Source organism: Genypterus blacodes, unplaced genomic scaffold, assembly GCF_046128005.1.
Source record: "Genypterus blacodes isolate CSIRO-AG114 ecotype Tasmania unplaced genomic scaffold, CSIRO-AGI_Gbla_v1 ptg000012l_1, whole genome shotgun sequence".
Classification (NCBI taxonomy): Eukaryota; Metazoa; Chordata; class Actinopteri; order Ophidiiformes; family Ophidiidae; genus Genypterus; species Genypterus blacodes.
This window is the reverse complement of record NW_027466826.1, coordinates 6,202,673-6,227,115: the sequence shown is the minus strand read 5'-3', so window position 1 is coordinate 6,227,115 and position 24,443 is coordinate 6,202,673. Positions and strand designations below refer to the sequence as shown.

Sequence of the window (24,443 nt, the reverse complement as noted above, 5' to 3'; positions counted from 1 at the left end):
ACTCACACCGGTAAAGCTGTATCTGTATCTGTGTGTGTGTGTGTGATGCTAGCGTTCAGTCTGCCTGAGCTCTGGGTCGCGTGTTTGACAGGTGGCGCTGTGTTTCCAGCTGATTACGTTGTGGTGAGTGTGTGCGTGGATCCAGATATCCAACATTGAGCTTTTATTACAAATTAAAGTATTCTTCTGTAAGCTTTGCAACAGTTCCGGATTCTGTTTAACCTTCAGTCGAGCTAATTATAGTAACTTAGCCGTTAGCCGCTGTGTGCTTTGTGTATTAATGTGTCACCGCTGATAGTTTGATAGAATTATGTCGCTAGAAAGACCTTTCATTTAAACATAAACATTAAACACATATATCAATATTATTTATTTAAGCGGTAAAGCGCTGAATTAGTCGGTTGGTGTAGTAAGCAGCAGGTTAGCCGCGGTGTTATCTTCAGACGGGGCCGTGTGTTCCGGATTAACGACCGTGAAAGAAGTAATCAAGTAATTCGTGACGTCATCCGCCACTTTAGGACTTTTTGCCGATAAAATAGACGTAAATAATTATGTAAACAGATCGAAACACAGACTAAATATGATAAGAAACCCGTACACATTTTTATAATGTAATGGTTTTGTGTGTGAGGCAGGCAGTAGTCGAGTGGGTAGAGCTTCCGCTTAAGAACCGGGGGGGTTGCCGGTTGCCGGTTCGAGTCCCTGCCGAGGTGCCCCTGAGCAAGGCACCGAACCCTCAATTGCTCCCCCCTCTGCGAAGGGTGGTAATATAATGTAATGTAAGTCGCTTTGGATAAAAGCGTCTGCCAAATGATCGTAATGTAATGTAATGTAATGTAATGTGTGTGACTGATGATAAACGTGAAAAACACGCAAAATGTAGAACAATGCAGCTACATTTTGGCCTTAAACATGATTATTTCTATATATATTTTTATATATACAGATATTAAGTGTATGTAGACGATAGATATGCAGTTTTTCACCTGTTTACTTCACTTCTCAAGAGTTAAAAGCAGTCTTTGTTATCTTTATATGTAAAAATGGTTGGATTAATATAAAAAATAAATTTAGCATTGAGAGAATAGATTATAGAAATTTAATAACTTTCTTTTCAGCTTTTGCTCCAACTACAGGGGAGTAACAGCTCACTCAGGCTGTACAGAGATACAAGAACTCTGTATTGATCAATTAAAGTGATAATTTGTGTGTGTGTGTGTGTGTGTGTGTGTGTGTTAGATTATTTAATGTGTTTGAAAGTCTCCCTCAGGTACCACAGGGGGCGCTGTTCATATCCCCTGACCCCTTTTTGTAAAGAATAAAGGAATCTTGACAGTTATGTGTCACAGATGGACGCATGCCAAACTGTTATCAGATCACTTTCTGCTCCTTTTCCCTCTGATTTGCTCGATGTGAGAGAAGCAGCCGAGCCATTCTGCTGCAAATCCTCAGAGGAAACACACTTGAGTTGGATTCTTTTGGAAACTAGCAACTTAGTTTAACCATAGATTCATTTCTTGATGTTTTTGTGTGTTTATAAAAGTAAGTAAACCTCTTAATGTTTATTTTGAATTCTCTTGCGAACCGTCAGCATAATGTTCCAATTCATAACAAAGCTTTATTGATGAGTCAGCAAAAAGGAGTGGATCGTTTGCCACTTAAGTTGTTAAATCAGAGGGCGGATTCAATGCTGTGAAACGGCCAGAAACTAGATTGGTAGGGTTTAAGTAAACAATTGGAATATAAGATACTAAGCTGCTAAACACTGAAGCACTTTGTAAAGGAATGGAAGGTTATAAATGGACCTCTAGTTGTTTAGGATGGCTGGATAAAGAGATGTTTGTTTGTTTGTTAAAGGGTTGATCACAGCTCTAACCAATTATATTTTATGCATGTTTTATTTGTCTAACATATCAAGGAGTTTAAGTAGGAGGAGCTGTTATAGGTGTTAGATAAGACTTGATCTCTGTTGCCCCCGGCTCCAAGCGTCTGATTTGAATTTTGAATCAAATCAGCGCACCTCTCTAGATATGGGAACGTTATGGAAATGTAATGGGAACGTTGTGGGACTGGAACACCATTGTGTGAAAGTCGACTGATCTCATATTCAGTTCCTGCTGATCCTGTTCTGTTGACTCAGAGTGGAAGTTATTGTCTTTGTGGTTCAAGGTTGGGCTGTCAGTCCTGCACAGAAGACAGATGACCTCATCTCAGCCCTGTAGCCTCCTACATATTTGAGATGGATGCACCGATTGGTTGTCTCCTTCCATCGACGCCTTTATATCCAGCTTGTTACTTATCATCTGTTGGATCAGTTTGGCTGTATGATAGTGAACATGGTACAAACAGTGATGAAGATCCTCACATGTTCCTCTGTGTGTGTTGTTGCAGTGCTGTCTTCTGGGCTGGAGGGGGAGCTGTTGAGCATGGGCATGTGGTCTCTGGGTCTGGGGGCGGTAGGAGCCGCTCTAGCCGGGATCTTCCTGGCCAACACCGATCTGTGTCTGACCAAAGCGTCCCAGGCTTCACAGGAATACCTGGAGGACGCTGACCTGCGCTCCACCGTGGACGGTAAGGAAAAGGATTCTCACATCTCACATCTTCGTCAGATCAGCATCACTAGCCTCTTCCTCTTCATGTCCGGGTTCAAGATTTATGTTTTATCACATTTAACCCCGCTCAGCTTTACACCAAGTACACTGGGAGCTGTCAAGCAGTTTTGGATACACAGTTTACTTCCAGGTCACAAAGGTCACAGGCTCCTCGATGCAGCCAACAATCAGCCTGTTCTGTGTTTTAAGCGCGTTTGAGGCTAAGCTGCTTTTTCTTAAATCAGCTGGGATTAGAAAGAAAGAACCTTCAGTGAGCAGAATGAGCACACACACGTTCAGTGTGACCTCATCACCGATCCAACCCAATGTTATGCTCTGCGACTTCATTGTCAATTCAGCAAAACCGATTCAGATTGAACTGTGTGTGTGTGTGTGTGTGTGTGTGTTGTCTGCAGAGGGGACGGTCATCAAAGCCGGCAGCCTGTGGGCGAGGAGCGGGGCGGTGGTCATGGCTGTGCGCCGGCCCGGATGATTTCTGTGCAGAGAGGTGATGTTGCCTACATGAGCGTGAGGCCAAACCTGAGCAGTGTACAGTGTGTGAATGACATCTCACTCTGTGTGTGTGTGTGTGTAGGAGGCCTCTGAGCTGTCCTCTCTGAAGGCCCAGCTTGAGGAGCTCGAGGTCCCTTTGGTCGCTGTGGTGAAGGAGAACGTCGGCACAGAGATCGAGGACTTCAGAGGGCATTTCGCTGGAGACATCTACATCGATGAAAAGGTAAAGAAGGACACACACACCACAAGATCACTGAGACAACTCGCTGACCTTATCCTTCCTGTGTGTGTATGAAGCTGTGCTGAGTGAGAAAGAAGCAAGACAGACTCCTCATCCTCATCTGTCCATTTACAGAAAAGCTTCTACGGCCCCCTGCAGAGGAAGATGGGGGCGCTGGGCTTCATCCGCCTCGGGGTGTGGCAGAATTTCCTGCGGGCCTGGAGGTCTGGTTACCAGGGCAACATGAATGGCGAGGGTTTCATCCTGGGTGGGGTTTTTGTGATCGGAGCAGGAGAGCAGGTAGGGTTCAAGAATGCTGTGACAACAAATGACAATAAATGTTAAGGTGTGACCTGAACACCTCGTGTTGTTTTGCAGGGCGTCCTGTTGGAATACCGGGAGAAGGAGTTTGGCGATAAAGTCCAGAACGCAGATGTTCTGGAAGCGGTGAAGAAAATTGTGCCAATTAAATAAGCGTTTGGTCACAACACACGAACAGAAACGGCAGGAAATGAGCGCAGCGAACATTCAGGAAGTAGTCTGTTTCATGTTTGGCCCACTTTCAATGGTGTTGTTGCGCAATACTGGCAGTGCTGGAGATGTAATATTCCCACTGAACAAGAAGATTTGTCACTTTTCCATCTTCATTCACATGCAGATTCAATAAGATTCTGTCGCACTCTGAGTGACTTTGATTTGTGCAGAAGTTTATACACGCGCATACATACAGTGATTTATTGCTTTAATGGCCGTGAAATCAAAGATAAACCTTTTAAAGTGTATGTACATGTACGGACTGATACAGCATGTAAACAAAACAACACTGTTTGAGGGAATATCACTTTAAGTGTGAGTAATTTGTATTGAAATGAACCTTTTAGTGAAGCCAAACTTGGGACAGAGACAATATTACTGCTCAGGGTTTCTACTTGAAGTAAATTATAAAAACTTTCCCATGATGTAATAATAAGCAAAGCAAACTTTACAATTATATGTATATATGTGAATGAAACTCAACTAACGTGTTTTTCGTCCTCAAATATCCAGAATAATGTGAATCTTACTTGAAGCGTCCACATCACGTCTGTGTTTGGTACTTTGTTGTTGTAAATGTGTTTGCCAGCCTCCATGCTTGAAGTCACTTTAGTAGAAACACTGACCTTTCACCTTTGCATGGCTAACCAGGCTGTTTCACCTATAATACTCAATATCAACATGAGGGATACGTACTTCATCTTCTATCACGACAGTAGTAACCCTGACTGCAGTATTCCACCAACCATTCCTAATTACTTCATGTCACTCATTAAGGTAAATTGACTTCTTACACTGAACGACACTTGAATTCTTCTGCTCCAATGTGAGCTTAGCACATGTAACTAACTCTTCTGCTTCAGTGTGATGATTGACAGCTTGTATGTACCTGCTCAGACGCTGGGGTTGACCTCCATCAACATGGCCGGTGCGTGTGCTTGCTTTGTGTGTGATAATGAAGACCTGCCTGTAAACTCTAAACAGAGAGAGGAGGTCCGATGCACAAACACACACACAGCAGCAGCGCCTGTCGCCATGTTACCGAGCAGCCCTGGTGCCTGATGCCGGTGCCACAATGTAAACATGTATGGAATGAAGACCAGCTGCAATAAATCCTAGACCTCACCATGTCTATCCTGTACTGCTGTGTTTCTATTTCATTCATGCAAACTATTAACCAGCATGTCTACTTTTTGCTTTCATCTGCCAAGAGTATCACATTATTCAGATTATTACTCAAAGGTTACCATTGGACATGATCCAAGGAAGAATCCATTACATTTGGTACTGGTCAGCTTGATGGTGGTACTTTTATGTTAAGGCCTCTCCAGAAGTTACCTCATTTCTTTTCGTGTAAACCCCTTTGGGTGTGGGTATTAAAGTATTAATGTTTCTCATTTAGATCCATTAATGAGAAGTGAATCATACATTTAGACATTTATATATTTTATTCCATTGCTCTTGGTAAATACTTTGAACATAAACAATGTATGTTTCAACACAATACCAAGCGGAGGGGAGAAGGAAAAAAAAACACGGCACCAATTCTGACACAAACGCATGGATATAAAGTTTATGTACAGTAACATGACATCATCTTAACATTCGTGGAGTGTGACAGTAACAGATTGTCTTTACATTTGCATACAGACACGGGTAAAGTCTGCACTGCTGTAGTCTGGACTTTAGTAACGATTTACTGAAATATGTTTGAAGTAGATAACCAATACTCAAATAAAACAATAACACTTGTGTAAATGTGTGAATGGACCTTTGCACCTTCATGTGTTGTGCGTCTGGTTCAGGTGGGCGAGAATGAATTTTCTCAACGGCTGAAAATGTTAACGCGCGAGGACAGTTTAAAAAAAAAAGGTCCGTAAGATAAAGCTGACACTAAACAGTTAAAAAGCTCCTTTACAATTCATACCCGTTTCATCTTTGGCTCGCTGCGCCCCTGTGACATGTTAGTGGTACCGTGCCGCCACGCCCACACGCACGTGTACATTCATGTTTTTGGGGGTTTTGATGCCGACAAGCCCCAAGTTTTGTTCTTAACTTTGACTGCTGCACCACAATTCCAAGAGCAGTGACATATAAAAGGAAAAAAGCTAAAGCAGCATAGCCAAATGTCATAAAGCACAAGAAAACTACAAACGCCCGTCACATGTCAGTATTACATCATATCCCATTAAATAGAGTCTAAGATTCTACAGCAGCACATCAAAAGGTTATAGTGCAGTTTCAACCTCAGCAGGATCCCAAACTCAGTAACGAACACCCTCAGCAGCACGGAGAGGAAGCGGGGTGGAGGCTGATGGAGGCGGCGGTGTGCAGCTCGCAGAAGGCCTCAGTATAGTTCAAGAGACAAGACGACACAACAGGCCGGTATTGTCCTTAAGAGCTGTCTTTTGAAGAGAGATAAAGTACAAAAGACTCTTAAGTTAAGGACTAAAGTGTGTGTGTGCTCAGCAGTGTTTTAGTCTTGCGTCTCAGTATACTGGGGCCTTCATGGTGAGAGCACGGAACAGAACAGAACAGAACAGAGGTTAGTGAGCAGTGTTACATGGTTATGTGCGAGAGAATGTAGAGAGCTTTCCCGCACTCATGTCAGTCAGGCTCGATGGGCCGGCACTGAAGCTCAGAGATGGATTAAGATGAGTTTATAATATTATAATATAATATTGACTTGATAGATAAACATGTTTCCTTGCATGTTTGGATTCACTGCACTTTGGAATCAAACTCTTTCCATAGACAAATATGTAAAGAGTGATTGATTGTTCTTTTCTGTTTACATGATCCAAGAAATGCCTTGCATGCTACGATGACAAGCAAGCTCACTTAGACACGCCTGCTAAGTGTTTGCAATGTTTGATGCATCTGTGAGGCCATCTGGTGGTCTTTAAGAGAGGCACGTCTCTGTGTTAACGTCTCAGAACTCTGCTCTTATCATACGTGAGTAACCCCAAAAATAGACTTCATTTTAAATATATATATATATATCTGACACACCAGGATAGGATAGGATAAGTTTAGACAGTACTTCCTTGAATACACAATCATTACTAGTTGAACACACACAACATCGATATACCTGGAGAGAATATGCAGCCAAATAACACAAGTACACAGCAGAGTGAGTCTCCAGTTGTGTCCCGAGTAAAGACGAGCACCACACAAACTCAACACCAACAAGTCCAATCAAGTCACAAACGTCCAAAACAGGTCAGACATTCTCATTTAATAAGTTTGTAATTGCTGTGTTCTCTGTGCTGTAGAATCATTGAAGGTTTCTTTACTCCCCTGTTGTTTCCACTCATTGTTACCGAGGGCGACGTGATTGTGTGATTAGTTGAATGTGGATGTGAGAAATGTAGAGCTGATTGACTTCACTTGTAGAGTTTTGACTCTATGGTTTAGGGCTGGAAGGAAGTCTTTCCAAATCAAAATAGTCCAAGTGAAGTCCAAATTCAAGTCAACAAACTAGTCGGCCGAGTCCATACCTCTGACAAGCAGAGAGAGAAACGGAACAAAAGCAGGTAACAAGCTTTCAGATAGATTAAAGATTCAACTAACTGGCCGACACTTTCCACAAAGCAACGTAACCGCAAATAAACTTCAAGGCCCAGTGACTTCATCATCACCATCATGATTTCAAGGATCATTTCCTGTTATTCCATATCTATTTGTGGCTATTTAATATTGTATTGGACAAACTTCTGCTCTGTAATTTACAGTGTTAAGGGCTACGTCTCTTTGTTGCCATCATACACGCAATTATTTTTAACATGTCCTTGTAATTCTTCGGTGGAAGCGAGGCCAACGTTGGTGTTTATGACAAAAGACATCTGCTGTTGTCTTTCTGCACTTAACTTAGCAATGACATTCAGACACGACATCATCGACCTGATCACCTCTAAAGACAGTGAACACAGTTGGGTTGTCCGGTCACACCCAATTTAAAAAAGGCCTTGAAATTGGTGACTAATGTGAGCTATGGTTGTGCTTTAAAGTCCCATGATGCACCTGGTCTACCTTCTCTGTGAGGGGGGGGGGGGGGGGGGGGGGCACAAGAGGTGAAGCAAGAAGCTGGCAGAGTTAAATATGTGCCGAGTGTGTGTGTGTGTGAGACAAGTTCTACCTTTGTAACCAACGACGCAACAATGACTGGATGAGACAGCGTGAGGGAAATATTCTGTTACATTCAGAGGGAATTGAAATGTAAATGATATCGTGTGAGAAAACTTAGGGCGCTTTCACACTGAAGGAAGAAGGAAACGTTAAAGCTCAGGAGATTAAAAGTTCCCATGGCATTTCTGAGTTCCATCCAGCATTAGTTCAACCAGGGACACTCATAGGTCATGTTACCCACGCAACGTTTCCTCCAGTCAATCATCCCCCTCTCTCTCTCTCTCTCTCTCAGTAGGCTGCCTAACTTCCCCTCCCCTGTGGCCCCATGACATCACCGGGTCCTCAGTGCTCTACGGCATCTTGGAGCCAAACCCCACTTTTCCATCCAAGTGGAAAACTCCCACTCATGTCTAGTCTGTGTCAGTATTAAGGGAAACTAAACCTCTACATTTACTGTGACCCTGAAGTACACACACACACACACACACACGAGTGACCACAACAAACAAAGCAGGAGGGAGAACAACACTATGGATTCTCCTCTGGAACACTGACCAGCTCATTACGCAACAGCCTGGTCCATCAGGTTTTGTATTTGTATTGTGCGTTTACGCGGCTGTAGTGTGTAGAGGCCGCTCGCTCTAACTTTAACTGCATAGTTCAGAGTTAAACAATCTTCTTATAGTCAAACCTTTGGTGTGAAAGCGCCTCTGTGCCATGAAGCCAGTCCAAAAGAAATCAGGATCTTTATGATATTCTGGCAAAGATGCTGGAAATTGAAGGAAGACGGAAAAGTGAAGACGCCAAAATGTAAAAAAGGGTATTTTGCTTTTGATAACTGAAGGAGGAAGTGACATCATGCTTCATCCAATATAGCACACCTGGCTCCAATCAAATGGAAAATGTGTTTAGAGAGAGGAGGGGATGGTGTGTGTGTGTGTGTGTGTTTGTCTTTGTTATGGTAATCTCAAAATGTTCACTTTAGGAGAGGGTTGGGGTTGTTAAAAGCTATTTGGTGTCTTTTGTGTGTGTGTTTGTAATCTGGTCTCCATCTCCTTCACACTCTCTGATCAGTATGTTGGGTCAGTATTATACAGTCCCTTCTTTTCAAAGTTAACCAATAATAAAAACTACTTCTTCCTCTCAAGCACCAAAAAAAAAGTTGAGTTCAATGTGATCAAAATTAAACAACAAATATTGCATGTCACACATTGCATAAAGAACCCTCCGACTTGAACCGCGCCTGTGTGTGTGTGTGTGTGCGTGTGTGCTTGTGCGTGTGCATGTACGTGTTGGCTGATCCTACAGGCCCTTGTTGAAGTAGACGGTGGTGATGTGAGGACTTGTCTCTCGTATCCTGTCCTGCAGGTCTGCCTCCAGGCCGCTCACGCTCATGGAGCTACAAAGAGATGAAACGGTTAAGACACGGTTTAAAGTTGTATAACCTTTCATGGCCAGTATGACCTCGCCCTGTCTACGGGCTGATAAGGCTGCACTCTACCTCTTCTGGGGGAACAGAGCGCAGCACAGCGGGGTCGCAAACACCAGACTGAAGACAGGACAGAGAGAGAGAGACAGAGACAGAGACAGAGACAGAGAGAGAGAGAGAGAGAGAGAGAGAGAGAGAGACTGTTAGACACCATCAGTGTTTCCTTTACACACAGCTGCATGTCACAGGCTGTAAATCACAACTAATGATTACTCACCACAGACCAACCAGCCCAACCTGAATTGGAGCGTTTAGAACTGGGAACCGCTGCGAAGACGAATCAGAGAAGCCGTAAGTGCAGGCAATTAGGAAATGGATAATAAATAGGAATAGATTGTTATCTGGTGCTTACCTTCATGAAAGCTTTCTTCTCCAGAGCGTTCATTATAACAGGAGGGATGGCTGTGAAGAGCAGAACATCATCATCATCAGCAGGTAAGGTTATTCACTTGCTTTGAAAAGTCCTCTACAATAGATCCACAAACGGGAGACATTATTGGGATGTTACCCATGGCTGGCATCGCCATGCCGATCCGGGACACCACCACCTGCACGATGGCCTGCTTGGCGGCGTTTGGAGAGTCTCCTAGCCTGTTCCCTTTATCATCAGTGACAGGGATCCCGAACTGCAGCTCCCTGAGAAGAGCAAGAGAAGAGGAACCGAACGAGACGAGCGTCAGAGATCCTACAAACGTCAGAGCTGCTAAGTCAGCGTTCGAGAGCTCTCACCTCTGTCTCATGAGCGGGATGTTGATACAGTTTGCAGCAGCGACGGCAGCAAATGGGACAAAGCGGCTGACGATTGGAGGAAGGCGCTGAGGACGCAGACAGGTACACGGGCATGAATACGTTTTGCGTGGGACTTTGACACTCGCAGACTGAAGTGTATGGACTTTGAGGAGAAGCCGTCATACCGTAGCCAAAGACTTTAGTCCCAGAGCTGTGACCACCGCTCCTGTGGTGGCACTGACATACGTGACTCCCAGCTGACTGCAAAGGAATAAGACGCGTTAGACACAACAGCCCGGTCAACGAGTCGCTCACTGGTTCATTCAGCATAGTCAGTCTTTGCCCTTACAGCAATTAAAGGCAAACGTGAATTGTAATCTATATCCTTTAAGAGTAAACATGATGTTGCATTGTCATCGAATGAGACGAGTCCACACACTGGGACAGAGACGTTCAAATACCTTCATAAATTGATTTACAGTTGCATAATCAGGTCTGTTACATTTAGTTGACTGTGAATTTCAGTAATTTGAAGTCGATTTGCCCTTAACCTCACAAAGACTTCACTTAGACCTCCACAGGAACTCTTTCTCTGTACATGCGTGTGTGGCTTTGCTGCAGCATTCTCAGGATGCCTTTATGAAGCTAAAAACAAAACGGTATGCAAATGTGACCATGCAGTGGACCTGTGGAATTTAACGTGTGTCAGCATGAGTGTGAACATGCTTAACAGTGGAACGTAACACCGCTGTGAGGGGAGAAGGGGAGAGGGGAGAGGGGAGAAGGGGAGAAGGGGAGAAGGGGAGAGGCCGGCAGCTACCACAGCCTCCATATCAGACAAACGGCTAGAAGGAGAAGTGGAAGACAAATGAGAAGTCCTCCCTACTTCACTGTGATGGGGGCGTCTCCGCTGCGGTTGGAGTAGTTGACCACGGCGTTGAAGGACTGGTTAACCCACTGCCAGAACACCACGGCTGGAGTAGTCCTGAGAATGAAAAGGGAACAGTGAGGACAACAAATCAACCTCTCTCCAAAACAATGTCAACAGAAACTGAGCATTATCAGAGTGACAAAGATAGAATTTACAGCAAGGTTGTTCTATTAGATTGCACTGCTGTATGGAATCATGTAGCCACAGAGGTTGTTATGTTGTGACAATCCTATGAATTTGAGCCACCAGATGTGATATTTATGCTAAGAGGCTTTCACTCTGCGCAGGGGATTAAACTCCACCACTGCAGATGCAAGGCGGAGGTCAATACGGTGGGACTGCATTGCCAAACAAGGCTTTTTTTATTATTAAAGCAAACTTAAAGCAATGAACCGGGTAGAGGGAAACCTCTGTTGTACCTGTAGAACGTGAGCATGCAGCCTGTGATGGACATGTTCATTGGCACCTGAGCGGACATCCGGCCAATCACAACCATCTTCTCTCCCGTGTCGGGGTGGAAGGCGGAGTCGTAGATGTACTTGGCCCTCCAGAGCTCGTCCTCAGTCAGACCGGGCTTCACTACTCCCGCTCTGGAAAAAGTGGAAGAATGTGTTGTTTAGGAAGTCAACAGAGTGTTCCAAACTCTCACTGTCGTCCTAATCTCCTAATTATCTACCTGTAGTTCTCCACAATGACTTTGGCGTCGTCCAGAGTCGCTGAGGACAGGAGGACGTTCCTGGGGTCCGTCACTGTGAAGAAGTGCTTGGCGCGTCCCATGAAGGTGCCTTGGTCCCATCGCGCCTCCTTGATGTTAATGTCGAGGGACAAGTCTCCAGACATCCTGCCTTTCTGGAATCAACAACACAAAAAACTGAATATGCATGTAAATACACACAAAGGCCTGCAGTTTGAATTTGTTGTTCCTCCTGTGAAACGTTTAGGTTCTCTGGGTAGGAGCTTGTGTACCAGACTGATGTGGAAGTTTGTGGCTGTGATTACAAAGAAGGAAACGGAAGGAAAAGTGAAACTCAAAACCTAGTTTGAAATGAAGGCCTGGACTCTGTTCGATCCGCATGTCTGCCCTCCTCCTCCAAACGTCTACCCTGCTTCCCCCAGCTGAACCCCAGCCGAATAACTGAGACGGCCAAATAATCAATCAGGTCCTTGGCAGTTTGGATAGGAATATATAAATGGATCAGTCTTCTATTCCATACAGGCACTTGTCCCTTTGCGAGACTACTTTCTCCTAAGTGCAGCCTGGGTGGTTAAGGTCCACTCACAAACTCTCTCAGTCAGTCAAAAGGAGATGAATCCTCTCGTCCTGGTGGCTTGGGAAGAACTGAACCTAGATTCTAGGTTCGCTTTGACCCTTAATAACCGTGTACTGTGACTTATTTGGGCGTCTCCCGGTTTTGTAACGAGAAATTTGTTCTTCCTCATATTCAGGTTTCAGATTCTTTTATCTTCTATTCTGTTATTTACAACTCAAATGTCCTGCAGTCACCAGATCTCAATCAAATATACCTCTGTGGGATCACGGATGTGCAGCTGACAATTCTGCAGCACCTGCGTGATGATGTCATGCTATCAGGTCAATATGGAGCAAAATGTCAGAGGAATGTTCCAGCACCTTGTTGAATCTAAGCCAAGAAGAATTAAGGGTGGTTCTGAAGGTAAAAGGAGGTCCAGCCCCGGGACTAGAAAGGTAAACTCGACTAGTAACATCTTAGGTTTGTGATTCAGGTCAGAAATGTGGTGATGTCACCCTGAGGTGGAATCACTAAACGTTTAGTTTTAGCATCATGTGGTCTGACAGGTTTCATTACAAGATTAGACCGACCGCAGTTAGTCTGCAGAGGACAGACTACCTGTCCCCAATGACACCCAGGGGGACATACCAACAGAATACACAACACATACAGATATATATATATAGATATATATATATCTATATATATCTATATATATCTATATATATATATATAGATATATATATATATCTATAGATATATATATATCTATATATATATATAGATATATATATACACACACATAATAAATTAAAGGAGCTAACGAGAGACAGACAGACAGAGAGAAAGAGAATGGGGGCAACAGAGACAGAGACACGCGCACACGCGCGCGCACGCGCGCGCGCGCACACACACACACACACACACACACACACACACACAGTGGTCCCGGCAACTCAATTCCTGCTGTCAGCAAGCTGGAGAACAACTGTAGCCAAGCAGCTAAGAAGAGACCGACTGACACCCTGTCGACGTCATTAAACACACACACTAGAGTAAACAACTATTCAAACAAGTGTAAACGGAACTATATTCACATAACGTCAAATATTTACCTCACCAACTTTGACAGTGCCTTCCGCTAGGCTAGTTAGCTAGCAGTGTATGCTTAACCTGCATGTAGTTACACGATAGCACACTGCACAGTCAGACCACCATGTTATGTTTGTGGTTAAGACTAAACTTGTCCTTCATTAAAGAGTAAAGTGTGTATGTTGACGTACCCAAGCTGCCGCCTTGTCTTCTTCAAAATCAATGACCTCTCAATAACGCGACTGCAGTCAGCCTGCTGATTCTTCTTCTATTCGTGTGATGGCGGATTACAATCTTTGACGTAGAGAGTATATACCGCCCCCTACTGGACCAGAGTATGTATGCACGTTACTTAGACTATAATGTGTGGAATTTATAACTACCTAGACATAAACCATATCAATGCCGACCGGTTATTCCTGCCATCATACCGTTTCTAGGCAAACATGTGTGTTACAGGGTTATTTTGAAAAACAGACGAAGTCATTTGTGTATCTTCACGCTAACTTTGTGGTTTATTTTGAAAAACGGACATGGTCACTTGAGCTTCCTTCGCTAAGTTCAGTGTCAATGCATTTACCATAATTGAATACTCGATCACTCTAAAACTAGGAAACCTATTTGAGCACAGAGTTTCTAATGACGATTGGATGATCGCAGTCTGCAGAAACAACATGTCACGTCATGTCATGTTTACAATTGTATGCTATACAGGAAAGTAAAACGAATTTCAAATTTCAAAGTAAAAGCCACTACAAAATATCTTAATAAAATTGAGCCAAAGCCAAACTGCAATAAAATATAAGTCTTCATTTTTTATTTAATTTCTGAATTTGAACAATGGAAATAACATTCTGGCTGCACGAAATCAAATGACAGGTCTTCCTGTCCAATAATCACGATAAAACACAAAAACTAATGGAAATCAGAAACTCAATCTGAAACTCAATCTGAAAACAATAACTGTTTTTGAATGACTTTTTTTAAATTCAAGTTGATTTTCGTGTTAGTTACGATGATATAGTGTGTATAGTGTCGTTGAAGGACATACGGGATGACAAACATCATTGACCACCAGGTGGGGCTGAATGCCTTTGATAAGGGTAAGTCAGGTTTCAACTGAATCACACAGATACAGAATATACAGTTCATGTGAATATAAAGTGTTAACTGTAACTAAGTTTGTTTGTGGAAAAGTGGGGAAAAAATACGATTATAAAAACGTTTCAAAAAGCATAATCGATGAAAATTGCTGTATATTTCTTGCTTTCCTTTTTGCAAGTAACCGTTTTATTAAACAAAAACAGGAAGTTTCATATGAAAATGACGAGAGAATTATTAATTCAAGCCGGTGGTGTCCAATGGTGCGTTAGTGAAGCGGGTCAGTGAGTGTGTGAGACACCTGGAAGCAGGTAACACACTGACACACACTGCAGCTGATTCATGCTTACAGTCTTCAGTCTCATGGGATCAACACGGTAGGTTTGGTGTTCTTCGCTGTTGACCTACTGACGCCGATCACTGCAGCAGAGGTTTGATCATATTTAGATTAAAACAACAACGTCGACAAGTAGAAGTAAGAAGTTTACGTTATTAAAGTCAACAAATACGTCGCTGTTCACGGTGCTGATCGATCGATTCACTCGAGGTAAGTAGGAATGTTCTATTCTATTCTATTCTATTCTATTCTATTTTATTCTATTCTATTCTGTTCTATTCTATTATATTCTGCATTATCTGCACGTTATTTTCTAAACGCCAGTCACCGTCTTGTGTCCTTCTAACAGCGTGTATCTTTTTAATTAAACACGACCCCACGGGAAACACCGTGCACGAGTTTCCCAGCAGTGTGTGTGGACGCAGATGGAAACAAGAACCGCAGTAATGAAGATGATTCAGACGCTGCGAGGCAAACAGAGGACAGTAATATCAACTTCCTTCACCTCGGAGTAAAAGGAACCAATAGAGAATCCAAAGTTTTCCTGAGGATCTTCCTAGTTTTGTCATCTGAAATGGGCTGCAATCAAGACACAGTGATGCTTCGTACAGCTCTGTGACTTACTGGGACCAGTCGGGTCTTCCACACCTAAACCCCACTCCCACTCCTCCCCAACTCTCGGGGTTGCACCTTCTCCATTCCTCCCCAGATCTCCTCCAGTCTGGATGACTAAGATCAGTGGTGTCAGACACATAGCATGGCTCATCCCTCTCACTCCTCTGGCTGGGTGGGGATGACAAATGGAGGGGGCCACCCACACTTCACCAACGGAGCCCAGGCAGGGGGGTCCCACACAAAGACACACTACGTGCTGAGGAGGCATCACCAGCACCCTGGCCGCAGATCCTCCTCCCCCATGGGCAGCGTGATCCTCATCAATGCCCCTGATGATGGTGAGTCCTTGACCTTGAACTTTTCAGTTTTCTGAGTAATAGAAAACCTTTTGCAGCGTCAGTCCAAAACTATTGAGGCTTCTGTTCTGTGTTCTGTTCAGCATTTGAGAAAATCAGTTTAGGAGTAAATTCAGTCTGGTAGAAAACCTAGAAAAGTCCTCTAATCTATAGTTGTAATGTTTTGTCTTCAGCTATTAGAATCCGCTTTCAGTACTTCCATGCATCAGGATTTTTATTCCCTATTAACATAATGTGCACATATAGGTAAGAGCAGATAACAATGGTGTGTTTGTTGTCTGTAGGAGAGGATGATGGAGAAGATACACACACGGTGACAGTAGATAAGAGTCCAAGTGGGTGTCTGGGATTCAGTGTCCGTGGGGGGTCTGAACACGGACTTGGCATATTTGTCAGCAAAGTGGAGGAAAACAGCTCTGCAGGTTAGCAGGAAGTGTGTGTGTGTGCTTGTGTGTGTGTTTCCTGTGGTGGCTCATTCATCTACCTGTGAGGTGTGTTTACTTGCCTGTCCCATGTGGCACGTGCAGCTCAGGCGGGCTTGTTTGTGGGCGATCAGCTGGTGGAGGTGAACGGGGTCAACCTGAAGAGCATCACCATGAGCAGCGCTGTGAAGGTCCTCACGGGAAACAACAGGTTGAGGATGGTGGTGAGGAGGACGGGAAAGATCCCCGGCATCCGCTTCTCCAAGGAGAAGACCACATGGTGAGAGCAAACATTTACAATATGTTTTAATATGATGGTAGATATCAACAAAGAATTTACGGCCTAATAGTTTCCGTCTTGGTTCCACATGGCTGCAGTGCATAGATGAACGCTGTGACCTCGTCATATTTATGAATTCATGTGTGTAGGGTGGATCTGATTCATCGGCGGATGGTTGTGGAGGAAAGCGGCCGCACACCGTCAGTCGTCAGCTCAGACAGCGCCCTCCGCAGGATCGTACATCTGTTCTCCACATCAGATGACTACTGCCTGGGCTTCAACATCAGAGGAGGGAAGGAGTTCGGCCTGGGAATATATGTTTCTAAGTATGTGCTTCAACCCTCAAAACATGGCTTCAGTCCAATACCAAAATAATTACATTTACTGATTAGAGTCATTAACCACTAACCAGAGTCTCTCCTCCTCCTCTCTCTCTCTCTCTCTCTCTATCAGGCTGGACCCAGGTGGGCTTGCAGAGCTGCATGGCATCAAAATGGGCGATCAAATCCTTGCTGCCAATGGGGTGAGCTTTGATGACATCACCCATAGCAACGCGGTCGAGGTCCTGAAGAGCCACTCGCACATCATGTTGACCATCAGAGTGAGAAACTATTTCACAGATAAACTTCACCAGTCTTACTTCACGTTACTATAACTGATAAACACATATTTAAAAAAGGCTCTTGTAGATTTATTACACGTTATTATTTACTTGTATAGTTTTAAACATAACAAATGATCCGTATTTGTGATGTTAAACTGCTTAAAACACCAACAGTATAGAGAATAATCCTGCATAACTAATAAGACTGCTGGGTAACAGTCCAGTGTGCACTCAGCTGATTTAATTCTTACATAAAGGATTGTAAGTGTGTGTCTGAGTGGACGTGTGTGTGAGTGAGTATGTGGTGTGTATGCTTTCTTAGCTCTAACATACCTGTGTACTCGTTTTACTCCTCTGATCTCAGGTTCCATGTGTGAAAAACAGCCAGGGACAACGTTCATTATTCAAAGGCAGTCAGGGATCAAGTTATAGATGGCAGAAGACTCATTTTGATGGGCTGCTTCAGTCCTCTTGTCGTCCCAGTGAAGAGTCAAAATCACATACACTAAAGGAATTCAAGTTATTAGGAAACATGTCAGTCACTATAGAGAATTGAATTCAGATTCCACTTCCTGTGCCAGGGATCGTACTAAACCATTGCATCACCCAATGGGACTCAGTGGATAAGCAGTTCAGTCATGGATCACAGCCACATACGGTCAAATGCTTTTTCTGGACAATCTTAAATGGGATGTGTGAAATAAGCTGCTCTAAAATAACTGCTCTGTGTTTTATATTTAATTCCATTTACAATTATCTTCCCTTCTACAGGAGGTTGGAAGGTACCCTGCATACAAGGAGATGGTGGCAGAATACGGCTGGCTTCACCAATGTATGTATGCTGTCCACAAAGCATGACTTTGACTAGGATTTTGACTGTGATTATGATGACCAGAGCACAGGACCAGCACCAATGAGACTGAATACAAATAGGACCTGAGCTTGGTTCTGGGTAGCCTAGGAAGACCTCTAATTTGTTGTGCTTAAATGGTGCAACGGTTCAAACTGTTGTACTTGGTGCCTTGAGTTGGAAACAGTAATATTCCTAACATTCTACTCCTTTCCTTCTCCAGCAGTGGCCAATGGCGGCCCTGTACCTTTCTCCCAGGTTTCAGGCTCCAACTCCTCTGCCTCTTCGTTGTCTTCTGGTACGCCTCTCAGTTCCCTCAGTGGTGTGTCCCAGGTCCTCTTCCCACCTGTCTTTGGCTCTGAGATGGTCTCCATTTCCACAGATGACCGCTCACGGCGTCCAGGCAGTGCCAATGGTACCACAGGAGCCCCCGTACAAACTGGCCTCCAATCTCCAAACTACCTGGACCACCCCTCACTTAATGGGTCGCACACCGGCAGGCTCGTTGCCGCAGAAACCCGGCGGACTGTAGGCAGCACAATTCGGCTGAAGGACACAGTCATACATGGAAAAGGGGAGGGTCCACGGGAAATAGGAGGAGCTGGGGAAGGAGGGTGGGGCAGGACAAGGACAGTGTCAACAGGGGACCAGGAAGTAAATAAACATTCTCCAAAGACGGAAGTGTTGATGGCCCTGAGCAAACCACGTAAGCCAATCAGACGCTCCCAAAGCCACATTACTGCAACAGGTGAGAGTTACAGTGTTTGAATCACTATTTAGGGTCATTGTGTTGACGCCATTGTAATAAAGTCTCTCCTGTTTTCCCTAACAGAGGACAGAAAGAGGAACAAGAGACAGCAGAAGGAGACGGGTGCCTCAGAGGGCAAAACCAGCCTGCAGCGCTCAAAAACCTTTGTCAACCTGTTATTTAAGAAAGACCGGAAAGACAGAGGTGAGGAATTTGCCACCTATAGGTTTAGATGGAGAGAGAGTCTTTTTTTGTAAATACATAGGCTTGTGAGCTTTGGGTAGTGACCGAAAGAACAAGATAGCAGATACAAGCGGCCAAAATGAGTTTTCCCCTCATGGTGGCTGGGCTCAGCCTTAGAGACAGGGTGAGGAACTGGCTGAAAGTTTAGGCAGGCTGAAATATAAAGCACTGCATCATGACCAATCACCTTGTTTGGAAAATAGCGTCACGGTTCCTGCAGGATCCCCTTGATGAATCTTTAGGGGGTTTCCTCGTATAAAACGGCAATGATCTGATCATGATTTGGGTAACATTAGTCTCAGAGAGAGAGAGAGAGATCCTCATCCCTACTGGATACACATCAGATACATAAGTGTTTTATTGTGTTAGATAAGGAGCAAGGTGGTCGCTTCCGGCTCATGACTTCACCCCAGGAGACCCACGCTGGAGTGAAGGACAGCAAGTCACTGGTCCGTCCAGAGACCCTACAGCAGGTGGAGGTCATTGCACAAAGACTGCTGAGCCAGGACGAGGTAGCTGCTGTGATGAGACACTGTCGACGGGTGAGTTATTGATCTGCAGTGACCTGATCTGTGTCACCTCAGTCTCCAGCTTATTCCTCTTCAGTCTATTTAGAGGCTTAAGTGAGCAGCTTTGTTTCTTGTCTTCTGTGATTTCTGTGTCTGGCAGCTGCTGTAACAAAAGGCGGGTTCGGCATGCCAGTTAAGATTAGGATCTACGGCTACACAGAGCTTAGTATGACTCAGTATTTGTACCTGCACATTATATTCACATTTGTCTCTACTGTTATGAAGACAAAAATGAAATACATACAGTAAACATGACAGAATGAGTAGGATTAAGCCGTTTGCTGAGTATAAAGGATTTGATATACGTTACTTAATTGTTGCCTAAAAGGGGTAAGGGAATGCTTGCAGTGGTGTCGTACTAAAGTTATATGACAATGGATCATCTAGCATGCTTGAATTTACAAAAAGACAGAAGCCAGTGAACACATCATAGAATACCACATGTAATGCAATCTCTCTCTGGTGTTAGGCCTCCAAGTGACCACAAGTCCCCTGTCACAAGATCCAACTGAAGACTCTTGCCTTCATTCGTTTCTTGTCTTAAAGGAACTTATTGTGAATGTTTCTCCATTTGCCAAAAGAACCTGAATCACAGCATCTTAAGATTTGCAGTTAAGGCTTAAGTTGAGTCTTGACTCTCCTGAAGGTTCAAGTTTACAGGGACTTAGATCAAAGTCACAGTGATTGGCTGTGATGTTCATGGAATGCTCATGTAGGCTCCTTATTCATGGGGCAACAATGAAAAAATAACATCTTAGGCTTTGGTATTCAGAGGCCTTTTGATGAGACACTGCTGCTATGATCACTTCAATCAGTTATCAACTAAATAAAACATTGTCAAGAAACTGACATCAGTATAGGAAGGGATTATTTTGTCACTTTTGTCTTCCTATTCTGTTCCTTTGTATTCATTTTTGTATTAGTTTTTGGCAGACAATGTGATTGAGGATTTAGTGCGCCCCCTTTTGGCCATTTTGGACAGGCCAGAGAAAATACTACTGCTGAGAGAAATAAGGTGAGACCATACATGAGAACAGTTATGTTGGTGTGATCTGTAAAGAGGAGGTTATATGGTCTTGAGTGACTGATCATTTCCTGTGTAGAATGCTGATCCCTGCTGCTCAGTTGGCTCATTTTGACAGCATAGCTACACCATATGAACTGAAGGCGTACGACATTCTCAAGAGACGCTCCGGTGAGCAGGAGAATGTGCTGAAAATCACTTAAAATTTCAATTTCCTGTTTGTGTGAAAGAAATGACACAGGAAAGAAAGAAAGTGATGCTCTGATTTATTTCTTCTCAGTGCATTCTCCCATTCTTCGCTCCCCTCACAACGGAATCCCCCGACGCCACCTCATCACACCAATCCCTGGTACACCAGCTCACTGAGTGTGTGTTCATGCACCCATACAGTTCATTTTAACACTGATCATTGCGTAAATGTCTTACTTTATGTCAGTTTCCTCCAGTAAGTTTATTATCTTACTTTGCGTTGTCGGTCTCTCTTGTCCCAATGTGCTATGATAATTAATTAAATTCATTAATGAAAAATCTCAGTTAATTCTAAGCTAGTGTGTGTGTGTGTGTGTGTGTGTGTGTGTGTGTGTGTGTGTGTGTGTGTGTGCGTGTGTGTGTGTGTTTATCCAGACTACAGGGGTGGCTTCCAGCTCCTGCCAATTCCAGACACACACCGGGATCATCAGGTGGTTGAGGACATGGAAAGGCTGCATGTGTTCAGCCCCCAGACAGGCCCTGCGCCTCCCTTCCGTGCCTTCATGCCCCTGTTGGACGTATCTGTGGACAGTTACTCCTCATCCAGTCCGCGCTCCATTTCCCGGAGTCCCTCACCCTCACCCTCCCACAGCGCCCCGTGTGGATGCCAATGTCAGCGCTCCCCACAGAGGAGAGAGAACAGGGGGGGACATCATGACGAGACATCCTTGCTGTCCGTATCAGATCGAGGAGACGTGGCTCCTGAGCGAGGGAGGTCGCCGATAAGGAACATGGACGGAAAAGCAAGGAGGGAGTCGAGTCCTGACAGCATAGATGGCAGACGGAGGAGACAAGAGGGTTACACAGAGGTCAGTGTACGTGTTCCTTCAAAACAGCGGGGAGGAACATCTCTGGTTGAAGAATTTGAGCCTCAGAGAAAGAGAAGCCCCTCCACAGGTAGAGCAAGCAGTCATCAGGTGAACGGACATTCACAGAACGGTCATGGTGTGAAAAGAAGAGCCACCCTGCACCCTGAGGAATATGACATCATCAACATGAACATCTCAAAGGCCAAGCAGTCACTGGGTGATTAATGCACAATGACGCTCAGCAGCAAAACGCTTTAAAATCTTGCAAATGAATCTGATCACACTGCAGTTTAGATCTAATCACTGTGTTGTTTTTCTTCTCATGTGTTTGCAGGCATAAGTATCTCTGGGGGGATGGAGTCTAAAGTCCAGCCCATGATAAAGATTGAGAAAATCTTCCCTGGAGGAGCTGCATCAACCAACCAGGATCTGAAGGTGAGTTGCGTGTGGACATGAAATCTGTGACCGGCGTATGACGGACAGGTGAAGGTGTGCCGAGTAGTCTCACCTAACGCCATCTTCATTATTGATGAAGTACATGGTGCTGGGCTGATAATGTATTGGTAATATGGTGCCTGCACACTAATGACTGCCTCATTCATTTAAGCACACATGATACACACTCTCACCAACTACAGCAACATTAGGAGAGAGAGAGAGAGAGAGAGAGAGAGAGAGGGGGAGGGAGAGAGAAGCAAGAAAAAGAAAGATGTTTTAAAGGCAGAGGAAGGCCAGCACATATCCTGTTAACCCATCCTGCTCTGTTACCATTGAGGAGAGTTAAAATGGGGACCAAAGATTTCTGTAAGCTTTTTTTGCTATACCTCTTAGCCCTAAACAAGCTGGCCTGCAGGCATGGCAGCTCCTGCTGGTATATCTTGCCTTCAGCAGGACAAAGCCAGCAGGGCCTAGTCCACTGGGGCGAGAGGCCTGCAGCCAACCTCACTGACCCAAAACTAGGGGTTGCAGAAGCTACAAGAAGACTCTTTTTAACATCCAGCTTGGAATGGAAGCAATAATCCTCTAGAAGTGGAAAGATAGGCAAGCAAATTTACACTGCTTGCCTGCTGGCTACAAAGCAACACTTCCACTTCAGAGCAGTAAGTATCTTTCACAACACTAGATTGTGTGGCAGAGGCCCCAGAGCAATGTGTTTGTACTCAGAAATGTGGAATCCAGTCACAACACAGTGTAGCAAACACAAAGAACAACACAATCCCAGGAGGCCTCAGCTTGAACAGGCTCCCTATCTACCTGCAAGCAATCTAACTGCTACTGCATACCAGATCAATGTACTTGTACAATGCACTTTATAGTCATATACTTATACCAAAGAATGTGTTTATTGGAGAGATACAATGCAGTACAGCATTAATGCAGAATTAATATATCTGTTGATGTCTAATCACTGGAAAGGAAAAGGGAAAGGGAAGGGAAGGGACAGGCAGTAATGGATGTGACCGTATAAGTTGGTGGGCATGTGTTGGGAACGCAGGTGCATCCTGGTGACATCACAGGAAGTTCCTTTCCTCCGAGTTTCCAAGATAGCTCACATCTGCACATCCTGCAGGAAACTGTAAAGTGTGTATGTGTCTCTGTGTGTGAGGGTACGTGTGTGTGTGTGAGTGTATTGTTGTGGACCACAAATGGACCTTGTCACACAAATACCCATGTGAGTGCATCTTAAAACAATAAATGATAAACAACTGTCCAACAAAAAATATATTTATTAGTCAAAGTCAGACAGACAGAAGCTGCAGATCACAGCTGAACTCAACAGAAAGATGGAAGAGGAAGACGCCTTAACTAACTTAGCAAAACATATACTCTCTCTCTCTTTGTATACCATGAGGTCGACACAGTTCATGGCAAAAGGACAAAAATGACGGGCAGAATAAGAAGGCAGGATGAGGACGATGATGATGATCTTTGTCTTTGATGATGTGTTTCAACAGGCAGGGTATGAGCTCCTGTCTGTGGATGGAGACAGTCTGCAGGCGGTCACTCATCAACATGCTGTGGATGTTATACGTCGTGCATTCAGCAACAAAGCCAAAGACCCGATGGTTTTTGTGCTCAAGGTTCCCAAGGCTGTGAACCAAACCAGCCCGAGGAGCCCCACTGACTGACTCTGTGTTAAGCCCCATTCACACATGCAGACTGAACACACACATCATGCTGGGTTGGATCCATCATGCGGTCATGTGTGAATGGGCCCATCACTGATATGCTGGGAGGTTTTGACCCAGCTTTATTCCAGCTCCGGACCAAGGAGCCAAAGTGGTAGCGGGAGAGTAAAATGGCTGCACTACAATATTTGCCAAGTCAATTTGGGGGAGCAGCCACACGAGGAGACGACGCCATTAACAGCTGAAACAAACTATGACGACGTCGATGAGGTGGTCCAGTGGCTGAAAGTCGTTCAGGTTAGATAATTATACAATCATACACGTTTGTTGCTCTTTGCGTTTTCTAACTGCCAAATCTCACACTTTCTTGTATTTTGTTGACAGTACTGCTTTTGGAGGAAAGAGGCAATTGCACAAGAGATGGAGGACAACCAGAGCTATTTGCTAGGAGAGCTCAATAACTCAGAGGCAGACTGCAGCCGGGGCATGACGAACACACTCACATTGATGCTACACATTCAAATAGGAAATGAAGAGGAAACAGGAAGTGCCAGATAACACGTCAGAATAAAACATGGGCATGCAGATGTAGTTTATTTATTAAGTCATCTTATAATTAAAAAATAT

At 44.2% G+C, this 24,443-nt stretch overlaps 3 protein-coding genes across 3 annotated transcripts; 2 read left to right on the top strand and 1 right to left on the bottom strand.

The window, feature by feature from the left end:
• Positions 1-15: 15 nt before the first annotated feature.
• LOC143010894 (peroxiredoxin-like 2A) lies at positions 16-4,219 on the top strand. The gene is made up of 6 exons (XM_076163485.1): positions 16-123; positions 2,392-2,571; positions 3,008-3,099; positions 3,187-3,327; positions 3,460-3,624; positions 3,703-4,219. The coding sequence occupies exons 2-6, from the start codon at positions 2,427-2,429 to the stop codon at positions 3,796-3,798; spliced, it is 639 nt and encodes a 212-aa protein (XP_076019600.1). The 5' UTR covers positions 16-123; positions 2,392-2,426; the 3' UTR covers positions 3,799-4,219.
• A 3,680-nt stretch (positions 4,220-7,899) lies between these two features.
• Positions 7,900-13,774, bottom strand: sfxn3 (sideroflexin 3). The gene is made up of 11 exons (XM_076163473.1): positions 13,672-13,774; positions 11,815-11,987; positions 11,558-11,728; positions 11,094-11,192; positions 10,393-10,468; positions 10,208-10,293; positions 9,987-10,114; positions 9,831-9,880; positions 9,696-9,745; positions 9,491-9,538; positions 7,900-9,388 (listed from the first exon to the last, which is right to left on the bottom strand). The coding sequence occupies exons 2-11, from the start codon at positions 11,976-11,978 to the stop codon at positions 9,292-9,294; spliced, it is 969 nt and encodes a 322-aa protein (XP_076019588.1). The 5' UTR covers positions 11,979-11,987; positions 13,672-13,774; the 3' UTR covers positions 7,900-9,291.
• Positions 13,775-15,675: 1,901 nt separating this feature from the next.
• On the top strand, positions 15,676-23,780 carry pdzd7a (PDZ domain containing 7a; the record flags this gene model as incomplete). Its single annotated transcript, XM_076166012.1, has 15 exons — positions 15,676-15,871; positions 16,174-16,311; positions 16,417-16,591; positions 16,741-16,917; positions 17,045-17,192; positions 17,967-18,027; positions 18,272-18,793; positions 18,878-18,997; positions 19,349-19,578; positions 20,529-20,620; positions 20,709-20,800; positions 20,910-20,978; positions 21,254-21,904; positions 22,022-22,122; positions 23,643-23,780. Coding segments are annotated over exons 1-15 (2,910 nt in total), but the record flags the coding sequence as incomplete, so codon positions are not given.
• Positions 23,781-24,443: the final 663 nt, after the last annotated feature.

Excerpts from the sequence above, each read along its gene's own strand:
- sfxn3 (XM_076163473.1), bottom strand. The coding sequence starts at position 11,978 with ATGTCTGGAGACTTGTCCCTCGACATTAACATCAAGGAGGCGCGATGG. Across the intron at positions 9,539-9,695 it reads GTTGGGCTGGTTGGTCTGTG|TCTGGTGTTTGCGACCCCGC; the intron begins GTGAGTAATCAT and ends TCCTGTCTTCAG. Across the intron at positions 9,389-9,490 it reads GCTCTGTTCCCCCAGAAGAG|CTCCATGAGCGTGAGCGGCC; the intron begins GTAGAGTGCAGC and ends ATCTCTTTGTAG.